Source organism: Mugil cephalus, chromosome 10, assembly GCF_022458985.1.
Source record: "Mugil cephalus isolate CIBA_MC_2020 chromosome 10, CIBA_Mcephalus_1.1, whole genome shotgun sequence".
NCBI lineage: Eukaryota > Metazoa > Chordata > Actinopteri > Mugiliformes > Mugilidae > Mugil > Mugil cephalus.
Window position 1 is genome coordinate 14,489,880 of NC_061779.1, and position 15,849 is coordinate 14,505,728.

At 40.1% G+C, this 15,849-nt stretch overlaps 2 protein-coding genes across 3 annotated transcripts; both read left to right on the top strand.

The window, feature by feature from the left end:
* Window positions 1-422: 422 nt before the first annotated feature.
* Window positions 423-4,133, top strand: ctsh (cathepsin H). Its single transcript, XM_047595287.1, has 12 exons — window positions 423-592; window positions 733-764; window positions 970-1,075; window positions 1,177-1,247; window positions 1,344-1,448; window positions 2,258-2,344; window positions 2,453-2,508; window positions 2,609-2,690; window positions 2,780-2,848; window positions 2,932-3,038; window positions 3,781-3,906; window positions 3,996-4,133. The coding sequence occupies exons 1-12, from the start codon at window positions 526-528 to the stop codon at window positions 4,063-4,065; spliced, it is 978 nt and encodes a 325-aa protein (XP_047451243.1). The 5' UTR covers window positions 423-525; the 3' UTR covers window positions 4,066-4,133.
* A 941-nt stretch (window positions 4,134-5,074) lies between these two features.
* Window positions 5,075-14,133, top strand: blm (BLM RecQ like helicase). Of its 2 annotated transcripts, XM_047595931.1 has the most exons (22): window positions 5,075-5,420; window positions 6,661-6,721; window positions 6,812-7,403; window positions 7,553-7,688; window positions 7,877-7,980; window positions 8,068-8,182; window positions 8,269-8,939; window positions 9,123-9,299; window positions 9,382-9,500; window positions 9,871-9,984; window positions 10,078-10,176; window positions 10,290-10,438; window positions 10,550-10,656; window positions 10,928-11,088; window positions 11,229-11,424; window positions 11,501-11,691; window positions 11,805-11,949; window positions 12,082-12,281; window positions 12,381-12,576; window positions 12,687-12,809; window positions 12,890-13,094; window positions 13,734-14,133. In XM_047595931.1, the coding sequence occupies exons 1-22, from the start codon at window positions 5,326-5,328 to the stop codon at window positions 13,921-13,923; spliced, it is 4,146 nt and encodes a 1,381-aa protein (XP_047451887.1). In that variant the 5' UTR covers window positions 5,075-5,325; the 3' UTR covers window positions 13,924-14,133. The 2 variants fall into 2 exon arrangements, with proteins under 2 accessions (XP_047451887.1, XP_047451886.1); XM_047595930.1 differs by having other exon boundaries at window positions 6,661-7,403.
* The last annotated feature ends 1,716 nt before the right edge of the window (window positions 14,134-15,849 follow it).

The window sequence follows — 15,849 nt, forward strand, 5'->3', positions numbered from 1 at the left end:
CATTTTAAGAAGTGCCATGTTTGCATGGGGGTGTTCACTAGTTGATTTTACTTTTTTGCACAGTTGGCAGTGAGGAGAGCATTGGCACCTTGTTATTCTTATTATTTTTAACTTACAAAGAGAGAACATTTAATTCTTTGGTTCATTAAATGAAAGTAACATCAAGAAATGGTTTTGTCTGCATGTAGGCCACACAGTGGTTCTCAACTTAATGTATTCCTCCCCTTCCTCCCCAATGCTCAATTATTTCTTAATTAGGTACAGCTTTATTCAGCATTTCTTCTTTATCAGTGTTATTCTTCCATCCACTGTAGTCACATTGTGAAGTCCACACAGTGAAGTCCAGTATCAATACCCGATTCCTTCCACCATATGGAGCTGTAAACAAGGACTTTTTAAGACTAAGGCAGTTTGAACAGACAGCCATTCACCTCGTGACCACGTGTCTCCGACTGTATATAAACAGGTTTCACTTCACTTTCCGCCGCCCCCTGCTAACGCCGGCTGAAGTCTTAATCCGTGGACATGGCGATAATTTTGCTCCTGTTGACTTTGGCGTCTGTAACTTCAGCTTTTCACCTGTCTGAACGAGGTAAGCGATCGGATTCAAGTTACACTGGTGTTGGTTTTGTTAGTTGTATAAACGCAAGCTTTCACTTTCATAATTCCGCCATGGCGTCCTTTGTTGTAATCCTGTTACCTCACGATTTGATATTTGCGATTCGTTTGCAGACGAGTATCACTTCAAGACATGGATGGCACAGGTGATTCATTTGATTCGTTTTTATCCACACATGCACAGCTAAACAAATGGCGCTCAGTAGCTGCTGTAAATAATAAGGAAGTTACCCCGAAATTAAAAATCACAATAACATTATTGTCTGTGTGATAGCCTTTTTGATGATTACATTTAAAATAAGCCGGTCATATATTCAAGACAAGTTCACAATAACCTCGTCATGTTTACAGCACAGAAAAGGGTACGACATGATGGAGTACAACCACAGGCTCCAGATATTCACTGAGAACAAGAGGAGGATTGACAAACACAATGAAGGAAATCACTCTTTCACAAGTAGGAACCCTTTGTGTGTATTTATTTATATATATGTATGTATATATATATATATATTACACTAAAATATGTGTTGAGCTCAGTTTAATATTTTCCTGCAGTGGCGCTGAACCAGTTTTCAGACATGACGTTTGGTGAATTCCGAAAGGCCTTTCTCTGGTCCGAGCCACAGGTACTGTAAAGCTAGGGTACTTTTTCTTTCTAGTACAGTAAACCTTCATCTTGACAGGAAGTCGTTTTTTTTTTCATACTGCACTGCTTTCTACAGAACTGCTCTGCTACTAGAGGGAACTACCTCAGCAGCAAAGGGCCACATCCAGACTCCATTGACTGGAGGAAGAAAGGAAATTATTTGACGCCTGTGAAGAATCAGGTGAAGTTTAACACAAACATCCACATATTAAGTTATTATTATTTCTCTTTTTTTTTTTTACCCCCCACAGCCGTGGGTCTTGAAGTAAAGTTGTTTCAGCAGATTCAAAGAGCAGTATCAGAGGGGAAGTTCAGCAAAATAAATTATTCAGACTCATGAGCTCTTTCGAAACAGAAGCAATGCAAGCACGGCCGAGCTGCACGGTTGGAATAATATTAAATATTTTTCAATAATAATGTTGTGAACAGCTCTAAGTTTATGTACAGGGACTCTAGGATCAGTGTTGACACTAAAAACAAGCTAATAGCAGGAAAGGGCTAAAACAAAATTAGGTTAAAGTGACGTAGTATAATACTGTTCTAAAATAAAGACAACTATATAGTACAAAAATAGACAGAGAAATATAGAGTGCATATAGCCAGTTCAAAGGGATGAATATTTATAACACAGCACATACAATTTCCTCTGATACAATAATAAACATGAGTAAATAGCACATAGTGTGCATTGGACAGTAATAACTGTTTGACAAGGTCAATCGTTATTTTAAATTATTACTTTGACGTGAGCTTCTACAAAATGTCAAGAAGTCTGCGGTTACAAAAAGGGCCTGTTGCAAAGTAAGGAAGGTATGTGAGTTATCTTTTTTTTTTCCCTTTCAAAGGGAGTCATTGTTATCAGTTCCTGGAATTTAGGCAAATACTGTTTATTTCCTTGTATAGTCCTCTTCATTTGCACCTTTCCTTTGTATTGTATCTCTAAAAAAATTCCCAGAATGTCTTATAGTTTTTCTTTCTTTTGGACCGCAGGGACCATGTGGCAGTTGCTGGACTTTTTCCACAACCGGCTGTCTGGAGTCTGTTACCGCTATTGCCACTGGGAAACTAGTACCACTGGTGACTTACTTCCTCTTCTCTCTCAAATCTGTCAACTCCTGTAACTGTTGTTGTGGTAGGAGAAATACAATTTACTGTAACCCTGAACTCATTTTCTGCATTACACAGTCAGAACAACAGCTGGTGGACTGTGCCCAGGATTTCAACAACCACGGATGTAATGGGTGAGAGCCAAACACATGTTTCCTTCTGTTTTGTGTTCCCGTCCCCACTTGTGTGCGTATCAGTGAATTTTTATAAACACCGTTTAAACTGGTCTTTCAGGGGTCTTCCCAGTCAAGCATTTGAATACATCATGTACAACAAGGGACTGATGACAGAGCAGGACTACCCATACAAAGCTATGGTAACTAATCAGCTTATAAACTACATACAGGTTTTAATTTACAAATTTAGTGGCCTTTAAAAGATCTAAACAGTCTTTTGTTATATTAGGAAGGTGCTTGCGTGTACAAACCAGACATGGCTGCTGCTTTCGTTAAGGATGTGGTGAACGTAACAGCGGTGAGTGACAATTTATTTTGCTCTTGGAGACAGGAGTCCTTAATGAGGTGTGTGAGTGATGAAGGTTTTGTGTTACCTGTCAGTACGATGAGATGGAGATGGTGGATGCTGTCGGCACACGCAATCCTGTCAGCTTTGCCTTCGAGGTGACCTCTGACTTCATGCATTACAGCCAGGGCGTCTACACCAGGTGAGAGGAAGTCAAAGAAGTTATGCCATGTCTGTTCTTTCTTTCATTTTTTTAACATGTATAAAACGGTGACTAAATATATACAAACACTAAGTGATTCAATGCATTTGTGCATTATTTCATTACTGAGGAAAATAAAAAAAATTGTGCTTGTTCTGGTGTTTTTGTTTCCACTGGACAGAGTCAGATGGAATATTTGTTTGTAAAGTATTTGGATGAATGTGTTATTAATCTAAAATCCTACAGCTGAGTGGAGGCGGTTTGTCTGTCTGTATTCGTATCAGACAAATAAGACCCAAATTTACAAGACAAATACTTTTGCATTTTCAGCTTTTGTAAACTCTGAAATGGCACCAGATTTTTATGCAGTTTGAAAAAAATGGATCCAACTTCTAAACCAATTCCTTAAATAAAATAAATTTGTCAACACCTTTTAAGCACACGATGAATTTGGTGCATAACACAGTTAACATAGTAAGAGAAAATAAAAGGGAAGTAAAAGCAAGAGCTACAAGTGAGGAAGCATGAATATAAAATATAAACATTTTAAATAGGCAATGGATGTGTAAAATGTATTGTTTTAACTAAAAACACGTGACCTATGAAATTCGTAGTGACAATATAAAGTATACTCTGAGTATGAAGCTACTACAGCTGTATGTCTTTCAAGGTTCACTTCCTCTTTTGTTATTAAAAAGTCATTTGCTTCAAAGTAAAAATATACCTTCCTTCCTGTTTTCAGCACTGAATGTCACAACACTACGGACAAGGTGAACCACGCTGTGCTAGCTGTCGGCTATGGGCAAGAGAAGGGCACCCCTTACTGGATAGTGAAGAACTCATGGGGAACCAGCTGGGGCATAGACGGGTATTTAGTTTATTCAGTCATACGTTGAAAAATATCAGTAAAGGTGCATGAACCCGAGAACAATAATGTCACTGTTTCCCTCTTCTCAGATACTTCTGGATTGAACGTGGGAAGAACATGTGTGGACTCGCTGCTTGCTCATCCTTTCCCGTGGTGTGATTTATAAATGATTGTGCACTACAGGAGGACTCAAAGGGATGTTTCATTTTACAGGATTTTTTTTTTTATACGATCAATAAGGGTTTTTCAAATCACAGTGCGTTTTTGCACTACTGAAGCACTTTGATAGTGCCTCAGATAGATGACATATCCATGACGGATCAAATCATATCCAGATTAACACAGATGTTGATTATTGTGACAATGATGAATAACTACAGTTTTACACATATTCATGATGTACACTAGTGGAAACACATGCATTCTACATGCAGGAAATTTTACTTTTGTGTAGGTGGTGTTATTTAGCATTTCATTTTTTTAAAAACTGCTGATTCAACTGTGTTTTCACTTTGGATGCTGCGGTTTATAATACTGTTGAATTGCACTGTGCTGAACTGACACATCTTAGTCATTAGTGGTCATTTTAGTCTGACTTCAGGCTAAGTAGCAGTTCAGTTTAGTTTAACTGCATTACTCATTACATACAAGTGAAACCATATTTCTTACACTGTCTCAATATTTCATACATCATGACAGTCACAGGGGAATTTAGCGCAGGACTGTTATATTAAAATGCATTGATTTAACATTCAACCGTGTGCCTTATGTTTTGATGAATAAGTATACCTAAATAAACATGATTTTATTCTGCTTTAGAAATAAAGCAAAAAAATTGCTTCTGTCCCAATGTTTTTGACAGTTTATAGCTGGTCGGTAGGGGGGGTAACCACTGAGTGTTACCATGGAAACACTCCGTAGTCCATAGACTGTATGAGTACGTCCTAATTTTGGGGTCGGATGGGTGAAATTTTGGATGTAAAATAAGTTTTTAAAAGCGTTTCGTTAACTGTGTATTAGTGAAACCAAAGAGACTATTTTAATCATTTGTCGTTACGATTTAAATCTAAAACCAGTGTTGCCTTTATGTACATCGTAAAACTACAATTCCCAGAATTCTTCTTCCGGTAGTTTTTCGGCCAATAAGAAGTCTGTCTATTGACTGGGCGCAAAATCTGTTGTGTGTATGTCTGTGTATGTTGTACTCCATCTGATGCGGCTAGGACTGTAACTGGAACAATAAATGTTTTATTAACTTTATAACCGAGAGGCTGGGGCTGGACAAGCAAAGCAGGAGCCCGCGGAGACTCGTCGCATCTCGTGTCGCGCGCAATGCAAATCGCAGAAGACAGTGGCCGCCACTTCATGAACCCGACTTGCTAGCTGGCTAATGCTTGCTAGCTGAGCTGCTCAGCAACAATGTCCAGTCTCCCACAAAATAACTTGAAGGAACAGCTGGCGAGGCACAGCACCAGTGCTCAAACCAAGCTGTCGCTCGCTAAACCCAAACCGGGGTAAGTACAATGAAAGCGACTCAATGTTAAAATGCCAGCTAACAAACAAGTCTGAGCTGTCAGTTAACAGTTATGCTAACTGATAAATACTCTACAGTTCACTTACCGTGCAAAGGTGTAATTGTTGCTTTGAACAAAGGAAGGGCTGGTTTTTAACGCGACGTGAAGTTTACGACAAACGCAATTCGGCATTAGATGAAAAAAAAAATTCTGTTTAGCTAGCTCATAGTTTGTTAGAGCTGCAAACTATGACAACAGAACCACAGCAATACAAGAGAAAATAATTTCGTATTTAATACTTCAGAGTGTAATGAGATGTAACCTCTGAAAGATTTACCTGGATTCCTTTGACATCGACTTCACTTGCTTCAGCTGCATTGCTCCTGGCTGCTGCCAGAAATGTGAGCTCCTCCAATCAGCCATGCGTATTTTTTATAACCTCGCATGTTCACACAGTCCCCAGTCGCTGTTGCGTTCATAAGGCAAATAAATACAAAAAATAAATGAAGTTTAGATGTTAAGTAAATACAGTGTGTTGCTTTAAACTGATATTTTTAATCAAATGTGCTGAATCACAGAGCCTGAATCACTGCAACACTAAAGAGAAGTAATCGCTTCAATTCTCCAGGGTACATGTTTGTACAAGCTGTTTCAAACGTTTGTAAACCATACTGGTTTTAGGTAATCAAGGAAATTATTTATTTTGTATATTTATCGTTATTCCAGTTTTCTTAAGTCAAGAGTACACTACCAGTCAAAAGTTTGGATACATCCTCTCACTGAATTGAACGAGAAGGTGTGTCCAAACTTTTGACAGCAGATGCGCCCCTTTGTGGATGTCATGATTATGGTGCTGCTATTTCGCCTGGCAACGAGAAATACTATTTTCTGACTGACTGATGATTCAAACAGAGCAATCTACCTTTCCTCATCCATTGGTAATGCCTTTTATATACAGTCTATGTTACTAATGTACGGCAAGTTTGATCACTTCTGAGCGTAAGAAATAGTGTGTCACACGTGTGATGTGTGAACTTATTGAAATGCGTGTCTCTCGCTCAATGCCTGAGACTTGAGAGTCCTGATAGAAAAGGCACAGCTATCACTGGTCTGGTTTCTCTGCTTGTTTTAACCTCAAAATACTATCTACACTGGATATGGCAACATTAGTCACTCTTTGCTATCATAATAGACACTTGTTCAGGTTTTTATAACATCTTTCCTATTGTATGTTTTCTAGGGCCTTTTCTTTCAAAAAGAAGTCCTCCTCAGGTACCACCAAGGTCGAAGTCCCTTCCAAGGTAATCGGCTCAAATGTTTTGGCAAACAGGAACGTCAATGTCCATAAGAACAGTTTGGTGACTAAATCTCCTTTGACATTTTCAAACAAGCCTGAAAGACCTCAGAAATCCCAAATCAACAGCTTCTTCCCTGTAAGTTCAAAATGCAAGTCAGACTCCATCAGCCCAACAGTTAGCCCATCCCCTGCATCTCAGACTCCTTCAGCAGTCTCTGGTATTAAGGTGACCCCAGCTCCAACTAAATATGAGAGCCCGGTTTGTAGTGGAAATGGGATTGATTCAACATGTCTGAATGCATCTATTGGATTCCCAATAGACGACTGGGATGACTTGGATGACTTTGAAATGCCTGCCAAAGCAAAAAATGATTCTTTCAGTTCAGAAATATCGGGGAAGAACAGCAAGCCTCTGTCGTGTCCTGATGAAGAAAAAGCCGGATCCTCTGGGAAGCTAGATCATGACAACTCCTCTGTGACATCAGAGTTGAGCAACACCATCGATGGACAATCTTCTATGGAAAAACATGAGCTAGAGTTGAACAAAGCCGCAGTTTTACCAGTAGAGTTTGAGGATTCCCCCGTTAAAATGACCAGAAGACGTCCTTTTGTGTCTCTAAAGTCTGCTGTGAGTGAGAGTGAGGATGAGGACACTGATGCATCTGAAGTTGTTAATGGAAGGAACAGTAAGTAGCTATTTATTTTACACATTTATTTCAAGATTTTACAGGACATACATGACCATGAACAGATTATTGGACTATACAAAAACACACAAGCTAATATTGATCAATATATATATTAATAATATTTATTATCTGCTTTTTCTTTTCAGACAGTAATAAAACCTGTCTCGACCCAAAGGTGATAGAGCTTGATGACAAGTCGGACACTGAAGATGACCTCGATTACATTCCTCCATCACCAGTCCCTGATGACATCTCTTATACAACCTCTGTATATGAGACAAAGTCAGTATTTTCAGTTTATCGTGCATTATGTGTCTGTTCTTCATATTCTTGTAAGATAAATGTGCAGATTTAAAGTAAGTAAAGTGTATTTTTATTGACCTGAAAAGTAGACTTCACATTAAAGAGTAGAAGGTTGTTCCTTTTTAATGCGGTCAGTAGCACTCATCATTGCTTTTGTTTTCTGACAGAACTAAAGCAGCTGCTCCTCAAAGTAGAAACAATCCAGACCCATCAAAGAGCTCCATCACAACATTACACAAACCGTCTGATGATCGTCCGAAAGACAGCACAAGTATATGTTATGTCTTTTTACTGATTTTTCACAGACCGTCAACTCTCTGTATTCACAATGATATTGTTGTTTTTCCTCTGAACACAGATGACCAACTCTACAGTCTCATGGAGTCCATTTGTTCTCTGGTTGATTTAATCCCTGAACATGAGCTAATCGCTCTGTCCTGTGGAAATGAACTTTTACTGAAGAGAGCTCTAAGGTATGTTCACTTGTTCAACGGCTCTGTCATTTATGATGTTGAATGATATCTCGGTATGACTGCAATCATCTGCTCTTCTCCCGCAGGAAGAGGATTCTTGCGACTGGTGGCGACTCTTTGTTTAGGATGCAGCAGCCAGACAGCACAGTGATTTCTGAGCACAGCTTTAGAGAATCATCGTCTTCTAACTATGGCACATCACACATTTTGTCCTCCAGTAGCTCTGTGCCTGTGGACTCAAAGAAGCTTCCTCAGCTCAGGAGATCTTCAGTCATCTCTGTGGACTACGACTCCGATCACTCCGATACTGTGATTAATTTGGAGTCCCGGCATAGAAAGGACAGCAAGACAATATGCGTGGAAAATGACAGTGTCTGCGATTCTCCATCCGCCTACAGCCTCCCAAAACCTTCTTTTAACTTCTCAGAGAAAACAAACAGAAATCTTGACAGCTCAGATCTCTTCTTCACACCCAAGAAGCCGGAAACTGTCGTGCAGAATAAATCTAACAGCCGAGGGTTTACAGATGCACAAGAAATACAATCAAATGAGTTTTACATTGACGACTTTGACATAGATGACTTGAATGAGTGTGACATCCCTGATTACTTTGACAAGCCCTCCACATCCACAACACAAAAATCCAACGCAGTAACTACGACTGTGAAAGAGGGGGGAACAGGCACCTTTTCATGGGAGAAGAAACCAACGACGCCTGCGTCTGTACCAAAACCTTCAAAGACAATGTGCTCCCCAGGCAAGTTACATGGAGGGAAAACACAGAATTCCTTTATGTCTGTGAGCAAAAAATTTAGCCATAATTCTCAAAGTTCTAAGATAATTTTCATTATCATCCCTGCATTAAATACCAGTAATCCTAAACTGATAAAATCCAGATGTTTTATTATTTCAATCTCAAACATTATGTCTTTCTTTGCAGAGCCCACCTTCAAAAACCCAGCTCATGACCGCTTCAGAGGGTTCAACTTCCCCCATACGCAAGAGATGATGAAGATCTTTCACAAGCGTTTTGGACTTCACCAGTTCAGGTTTAATCAGCTAGAAGCAATTAACGCCACGATTCTGGGAGAAGACACGTTTGTTTTGATGCCCACAGGTTGGTAGAAGCACTCTTAAGTATCTAAAGGAATAAAGTGCAGTGAAGATGTCCAGACCTCTCAAATGTGATTTATTTTTAGGTGGGGGTAAAAGCTTGTGCTACCAGCTGCCCGCTTGCATCTCCCCAGGAGTCTCTGTGGTTATTTCCCCCCTCAAGTCACTTATTGTAGACCAGATCCAGAAACTTACCACCCTAGATGTGAGTATATTTTTGAGTATATTTCCACGCTGGCCTGTTTGGTTACACAGAACAGAAGTGTGAAGTTGTTGGAATTTGTGTGAGACAGTTTAGAGGTGCAGAGAGAAGGGGATAAATATAGTGATTTGAAAATAATTAACGAGATAAGCAAACAGTACAATTATCCCTAAACAACAGTTTTCAACCATGTCATCTTTGAAAAGGTGTTACTTTTCTTTTACATTATAATAATTGTCTTGGGCTATAGGAAATCATGTTTGGAATTATTTGTTTTATTGCTTAAACCAGTGGTTTAGAAATTGATTGACAGATGTGATCATAATGATTCACTAGGGTCTAGTTTAAATATTTTTGATGTTTCACTTTTCAGATTCCAGCGACAAGTCTGTCTGGGGACAGAAGTGACAGTGAAGCGGGAAGAATTTATATGCAGCTATCCCGGAAGGAGCCTATTATTAAACTCCTCTATGTCACACCTGAAAAGGTGAAGCTTTTGTGACATTTATAATGAAATATTATTTTTTTTGTGATACAGTTGGATCTAACCGCTCAAATTGATCTTTTTCCCCCTCTTTAGGTCAGTGCAAGTAACAAGTTAATCTCCGCCATGCAGAACCTGTATGAACGACGCCTTCTGGCCCGTTTCGTCATAGATGAGGCCCATTGTGTCAGTCAGGTGTGTTCAGCTGTTTAAATGCGTACATATATAGTATCGTGCATGTATAGGTTTTTTTTGTTTTTTTTGCAACAGCCGTTGTGAACCATCCCATCAAACTTGAAATCTTTCAGTGGGGCCACGATTTCCGTCCAGACTACAAAAGGCTGCATGAACTGCGTCAGAAGTTCCCCGGTGTACCGATGATGGCTCTGACGGCCACTGCCACCCCGCGTGTGCAGAAAGACATCCTCAATCAGCTGAACATGACTCGACCACAAGTGTAGGTGTTCAATATCTGAGTCTGTCTTAGATTTACAACTTTAGTGTTGTTGTTGTTTTCATTGCTGGTCTGAGACAGTAACGGCACAATTTCCTTCCATCGTATTTACAGGTTTACCATGAGCTTCAACAGAACAAACCTGAAGTACTCTGTGCTGCCAAAGAAGCCCAAAAAGGTTGACGAGGACTGCATCAACTGGATCAAGAAGCACTACCCACGTGAATAATTCAGTACTCTTTCTGATTCTGGTGCAACTATTTTCAAAGCATGACTGCTGTGTAAAGACATTCAACTGTTTACAAACACATTGAGGTTTGACATGTCTGGATAAGGTTGAATGAGCAGTGAGTCAAAATTAATAACGGTCTGCAGTTACAAAACCAAGCTGATAATGTTATATAGTCAGTAAATCATTCTCGGCCACAGTTTTGTCAAATAGATGTCAAAATAAGTCTCTTATTTTTATACCTGTGTCTCTTCCTGTTGTAGGTGACTCTGGCATCGTGTACTGTCTGTCTCGTAACGACTGTGACGCCATGGCGGAGAGTCTGCAGAGGGCCGGGATATTAGCTCTGTCGTATCACGCAGGACTGAAGGACACTGACAGAGAATATGTGCAGAGCAAATGGATCAATCAGGACGGTTGCCAGGTCAGCTCACTGCAACATCCCTAGTAGACTGATAAAGCACATAAATTAAGCTAGCATGTTGCAAAATATGTATATATTTATTTGACAGATTTAAGATATAAGTGGAGACCAACTGCTCTTCTTTCGCTTTTGTCTACCAGGTCATCTGCGCCACCATAGCCTTCGGCATGGGCATCGACAAGCCGGACGTGCGCTACGTGATCCACGCTAGTCTACCTAAGTCAGTGGAGGGTTACTACCAGGAGTCGGGGAGAGCTGGCAGGGACGGAGAAATCTCTCACTGCATACTCTTCTATTCCTACACTGACGTTGTCCGCATCAAGAGGATTATAAGCAGTATGTGGCAAAAATATACCTTCTCGTCATTTGTGAGGCTTTTCTTTTGTTGATGATGGTTCTTTCGTCATCACAGTGGACAGAGAAGGCGACCGACACGCCAAGGCAACTCATTTCAACAACCTGCACAGCATGGTGCACTTCTGTGAGAACGTGATGGAGTGCAGGAGAATCGAGCTGCTCGCGTACTTCGGGGAGTACAAGTTCAACAGAAGCTTCTGTAAGGACAATCCAGACGTCAGCTGTGACAACTGTAGCAAGCCCAACGTAAGATACCATTTCTTCCCCATCAGTTACACACAGTTGTGTCTATAGAACCCACAACTATGAAACCTTCTTGGCCACTTGTAAAGCTAATGTTTGAATATTTCTCTACGCAGCAATACAAGATGAGAAATGTAACTGAAGATGTGAAGAACATTGTGAGGTTTGTCCAGGAAAACTGTGAGAAAGTTGGAGCGAGGTTTGGCAAGACTGCCAAGCAAAGCCGACTCACGCTGAACATGCTCGTGGATATCTTCATAGGTACAGTCCGTGCACATGGTTGCTGTGAAAATGCTTTTCCACACAGTGGAATGATAAATGGAAACAGAGATGGACATTTTCCTTGTGAGTTGTGTAAGTGTTCACATATTGGATTTTTTTTTTTTTTGTCAGGGTCTAAATCTGCCAAAATACAGACGGGGATGTTTGGGATGGGAGGAGCTTACTCCAGGCATAACGCTGACCGTCTCTTCAAAAAACTGGTTCTGGATAACATCCTGGTTGAGGACCTCTACATCACTAACAACGGCCAAGCTGTGTCTTATATCTCTGCTGGAACAAAAGCCATGAACGTTCTGTCTGGACAAATGCAGGTAATGCATATGCAGACATACTGTAAATTAGGCTGAATATGACCACTGATTGTTGGATGTTAATCAAAACATTTAACACTGGCATTCGTCACTTCCTAGGTGGACTTCTATGACACGGAGAGTGCATCTACGATCAGAAAACACAAAGCTGCTGTGTCTAAGAACGTCTCCCAGAGGGAAAAGAAGGTTCAGGAGTGTCTGAAGGAGCTGACAGATCTGTGCAAGCAGCTGGGGAAAGCATTTGGCATTCACTATTATAACATCTTCTCTACAGCCACCTTGAAGAAGATAGCTGGTAATTTTTGGACTCATTTTTTAAGATTGCTGGACCCATATTATCTGATGGTGTCTCATGTGATACTGCTGTCATTCTCTAACTTGTCGTTACTTTTGTTTTACAAACAGAGAGTCTCTCTTCTGATGCTGAAGCCCTGCTACAAATCGACGGTGTGACAGAAGATAAACTGGAGAAGTACGGAGCAGAAGTCATTAAGGTCTTAGAGAAATACTCTGAGTGGCAGCTTCCCGGTAAGGTACACAATGAAAGTCGTTTGTTTACTCCTATTGTTATGATACTGTGGCATTAAAGTCCTTTTTCGTTGTGTCAGAGCAACCGACTGAAAGTGCTCAAGACGGGTGGATAGACACGACACGAGGCCGAACACACGGCGGATACGATGATGAGGACGACATGGAGTCGTCCAACTACTTCCATAGTGAAGCTCCAAAGGGACAGAAGAGAAAGAAAGCTCCATTCTTCAAGTATTCTAAGAAGAGAAAAGGATATAACAACTCAAGCTACAGCTCCAAAGGGTCAGTAGAGTTTGTCTCAAATTTTATTGTCTAGTTGAAGATCATACAGTAAGGTATAAAAAGTATTCAGCGCTACACGTTTTCTCTTTTTATTAATGTTTTAAATGGAATCGCTTTTTTGACTTACAAAGAACTTACAAAAAATGTCTATGAAGTGAAAAAGGATTTCTTCAAATTAATTTGTTTAAAAGAATGCAGGCCTTCTAACATTCATCCCAACAGCCTGATGATGTCACCACCATGCTTTAGGGTGTGGATGGTGTTTTCATGGCGGTGTGCAGTGTTTGTTATCCAAAAAGCTCTGTTCTGGTGTCATCAGATGGATGAACATTCTTCCACTGAACATTTGTGTTTCTCACATGCTTTTGGGTGAAAATGTCACTTTCTTGGAACTTCCTGCCATGCTTCCATTAAGTTTTGACTGGTGAACAACCTCTGATTAAGTTGTTGTAGGCAGAGTCTCTCTCCCATCTCAGCTGCAGAAGGTTTTAACTTCTTCAGTAGTCACAGGCGTCTCTGTTACCTCCCGACAAGTCCTATTCTTGCACAGTCACCCAGTTTGTGAGGACGGCCTGTATGCTAGATTTAATCTCAAGTCTCAAAACTGAAATGTTCTTTGCTCTCTTCCCCTGGATTCAGTCGTGGCAACAGCGGCAATAAATCTTGGTCGTCCTCCAGCTCCAGAGGTGGATCTAATTCTGCAGGTCGAGGGTCCAGGAGCTCAGCGTCAGATGCATCAGCAGGAAGGAGACCAGGATTAATGGCGGCTCCTCTGCCTCAGAGCAACCAGAGACCCTTCCTGAAGCCGACCTATGCACACATGAGCTAGAAGCTTGTGAACGTACTTTTTCACTACATTTTATTGTTGTGAAGTATTTGTTATACCACCACTGTTTAATGAAGCTGCTAAAATTATATATATATAGGGTCTGTACAGTTTCTATTGTTTCCTTGTAACGTTGTAACTCTGCTCGTTTTTGATGTATGTCTTATTTTTTTTTCTATAATAAAGAAATTAAAAATAGTTTTTATAATTGTTGCTAACTGGTCTTCATTCAGAAGATTTATTTTCATTGCTAGAGAAAAAAAAATGGTTCCACAAAACCACAGAAGGAGCCGCATCACATTTTTATTCAAGGTTTATTTCAAGTTTGAATAGTTTTATTTAATGGCACCAGTTACAAGGGACTATTGGAGAGAAACAATATTTTTATACTGACTTGTACAGAAGGTTACCTACAGTACAAACATGGGTTCGGAATGGATCAGACTGAACAAGAGCTGGATTTGGCACATGGATTTATATATATATATATGTATTTATATATACTTGTATAATTAATCAAACAGCAATTTCCAATCTGAGGATAGAACAAGGCAGACTACAGAAACACACGTGGATATGCGTATACACTTATTGACGTGTATGCACAGTTTGTGTGAGGGTCTGGTTACCGGGAGCTAGCAGAGGATCAGAAAGCACAGCTTCAGTCTCACGAGTGCCTCATTACGACAAGTAGTCATCCACATGAACGTGTCGGGGATAAGAGATTAGTTTGCCAATTGAGAATAAATCATGGCAATTCTTTCCATTACATAAGTACCAACATAAACTTTAAAAATTAGGTTCAAAGAAGTAGGAATTTTGAAACTTACTACGTTTTAGTGGTTAATGTGGCTGTGTAATGTTTCCCAAAATACATTTTAAAAATACTGGGAATGGACAGAACAACATGAAAACTTCATAGCTGATTCCTTTAACAAATGTGGATGACAAAACTTGTTCATTAATGGTTGCGCATCTGGCCAACATCTAGCCATGTCCCACAGCGTAAAATAACTAGACAGCAAACATGGCAACTGAAATGCAAAGTGTGTCTGGTCACAGGAAGCTGCACAGACAAATTAAGAGAGAGATTTTGGGCTTTTCTGCCTGGTGGGCATCGCAAACAGTCAGAGATAAAGAGTTTTACCTCTCGGCCTGGGGGTTTAAGGATGGAGGAGTCTGTGGTTGAAAGGGATGTTTTCTCTTTCTGTATCCATTCCTTCATCTTTGCCACTTTGGTAAACTGCAGAGTTAGGACCCAGGCACAGGGGTAAACAATGAAAGAGCAAAGAAAACAGCAGAACAAACAAGATTTTTTTTTTTATAAAAGGTTATTACTGAATGCGACAGTAACTACGTGTCTCCGTGGGGACGTCATTGTTAGCACGACAGCAATTTGGTAAGTGGTTTTCTAGAAACAGATAATAATTGATTTATAACACATTATTCATCACTGGATCATACAATACAGTTTGCAGATCGCATCTGTTTGCTCTTACAGCTGGATTATTGCTCCTTGAATAACGCTGCCTTTTATTTTATTTATTTTTTGTTTTTTTTGTTGCATGTTCAGAGAGACCACCGAAGCTACATAATGCTGATAGATGTAATAGAAACACCTTAGCGGACAGACTCTTAAAAGATCAAGTCAGCCTGACTGGACTGAAAAGGTAATAAAGTGAAGTCTGAATGTATGCACAAACATTTAAAAAAAAGAAAATAGAAATCAACCCACCCGCCCTGCTCCACGTCTTGTAAGGAAATAAATGTGCTTCATCTTTGCATCAGGATGTATCCGAGTTGAAACTGTTAACTTTGACATACAGTAAAGAAGCTCCTACGTATGACGTGTCGCTCCAGTGTTTTGATGTTTCCTCGGGCAGTGTGCAGGGAAAAGTCAAAGCTACGGCCCTCTACCTAACCTAACTG

Excerpts from the sequence above, each read along its gene's own strand:
- ctsh (XM_047595287.1), top strand. The coding sequence starts at position 526 with ATGGCGATAATTTTGCTCCTGTTGACTTTGGCGTCTGTAACTTCAGCT. Across the intron at positions 1,076-1,176 it reads AGGAAATCACTCTTTCACAA|TGGCGCTGAACCAGTTTTCA; the intron begins GTAGGAACCCTT and ends ATTTTCCTGCAG. Across the intron at positions 2,691-2,779 it reads ACTACCCATACAAAGCTATG|GAAGGTGCTTGCGTGTACAA; the intron begins GTAACTAATCAG and ends TTGTTATATTAG.
- blm (XM_047595930.1), top strand. The coding sequence starts at position 5,326 with ATGTCCAGTCTCCCACAAAATAACTTGAAGGAACAGCTGGCGAGGCAC. Across the intron at positions 7,689-7,876 it reads ACCTCTGTATATGAGACAAA|AACTAAAGCAGCTGCTCCTC; the intron begins GTCAGTATTTTC and ends GTTTTCTGACAG. Across the intron at positions 9,985-10,077 it reads TCTATGTCACACCTGAAAAG|GTCAGTGCAAGTAACAAGTT; the intron begins GTGAAGCTTTTG and ends CCCCCTCTTTAG.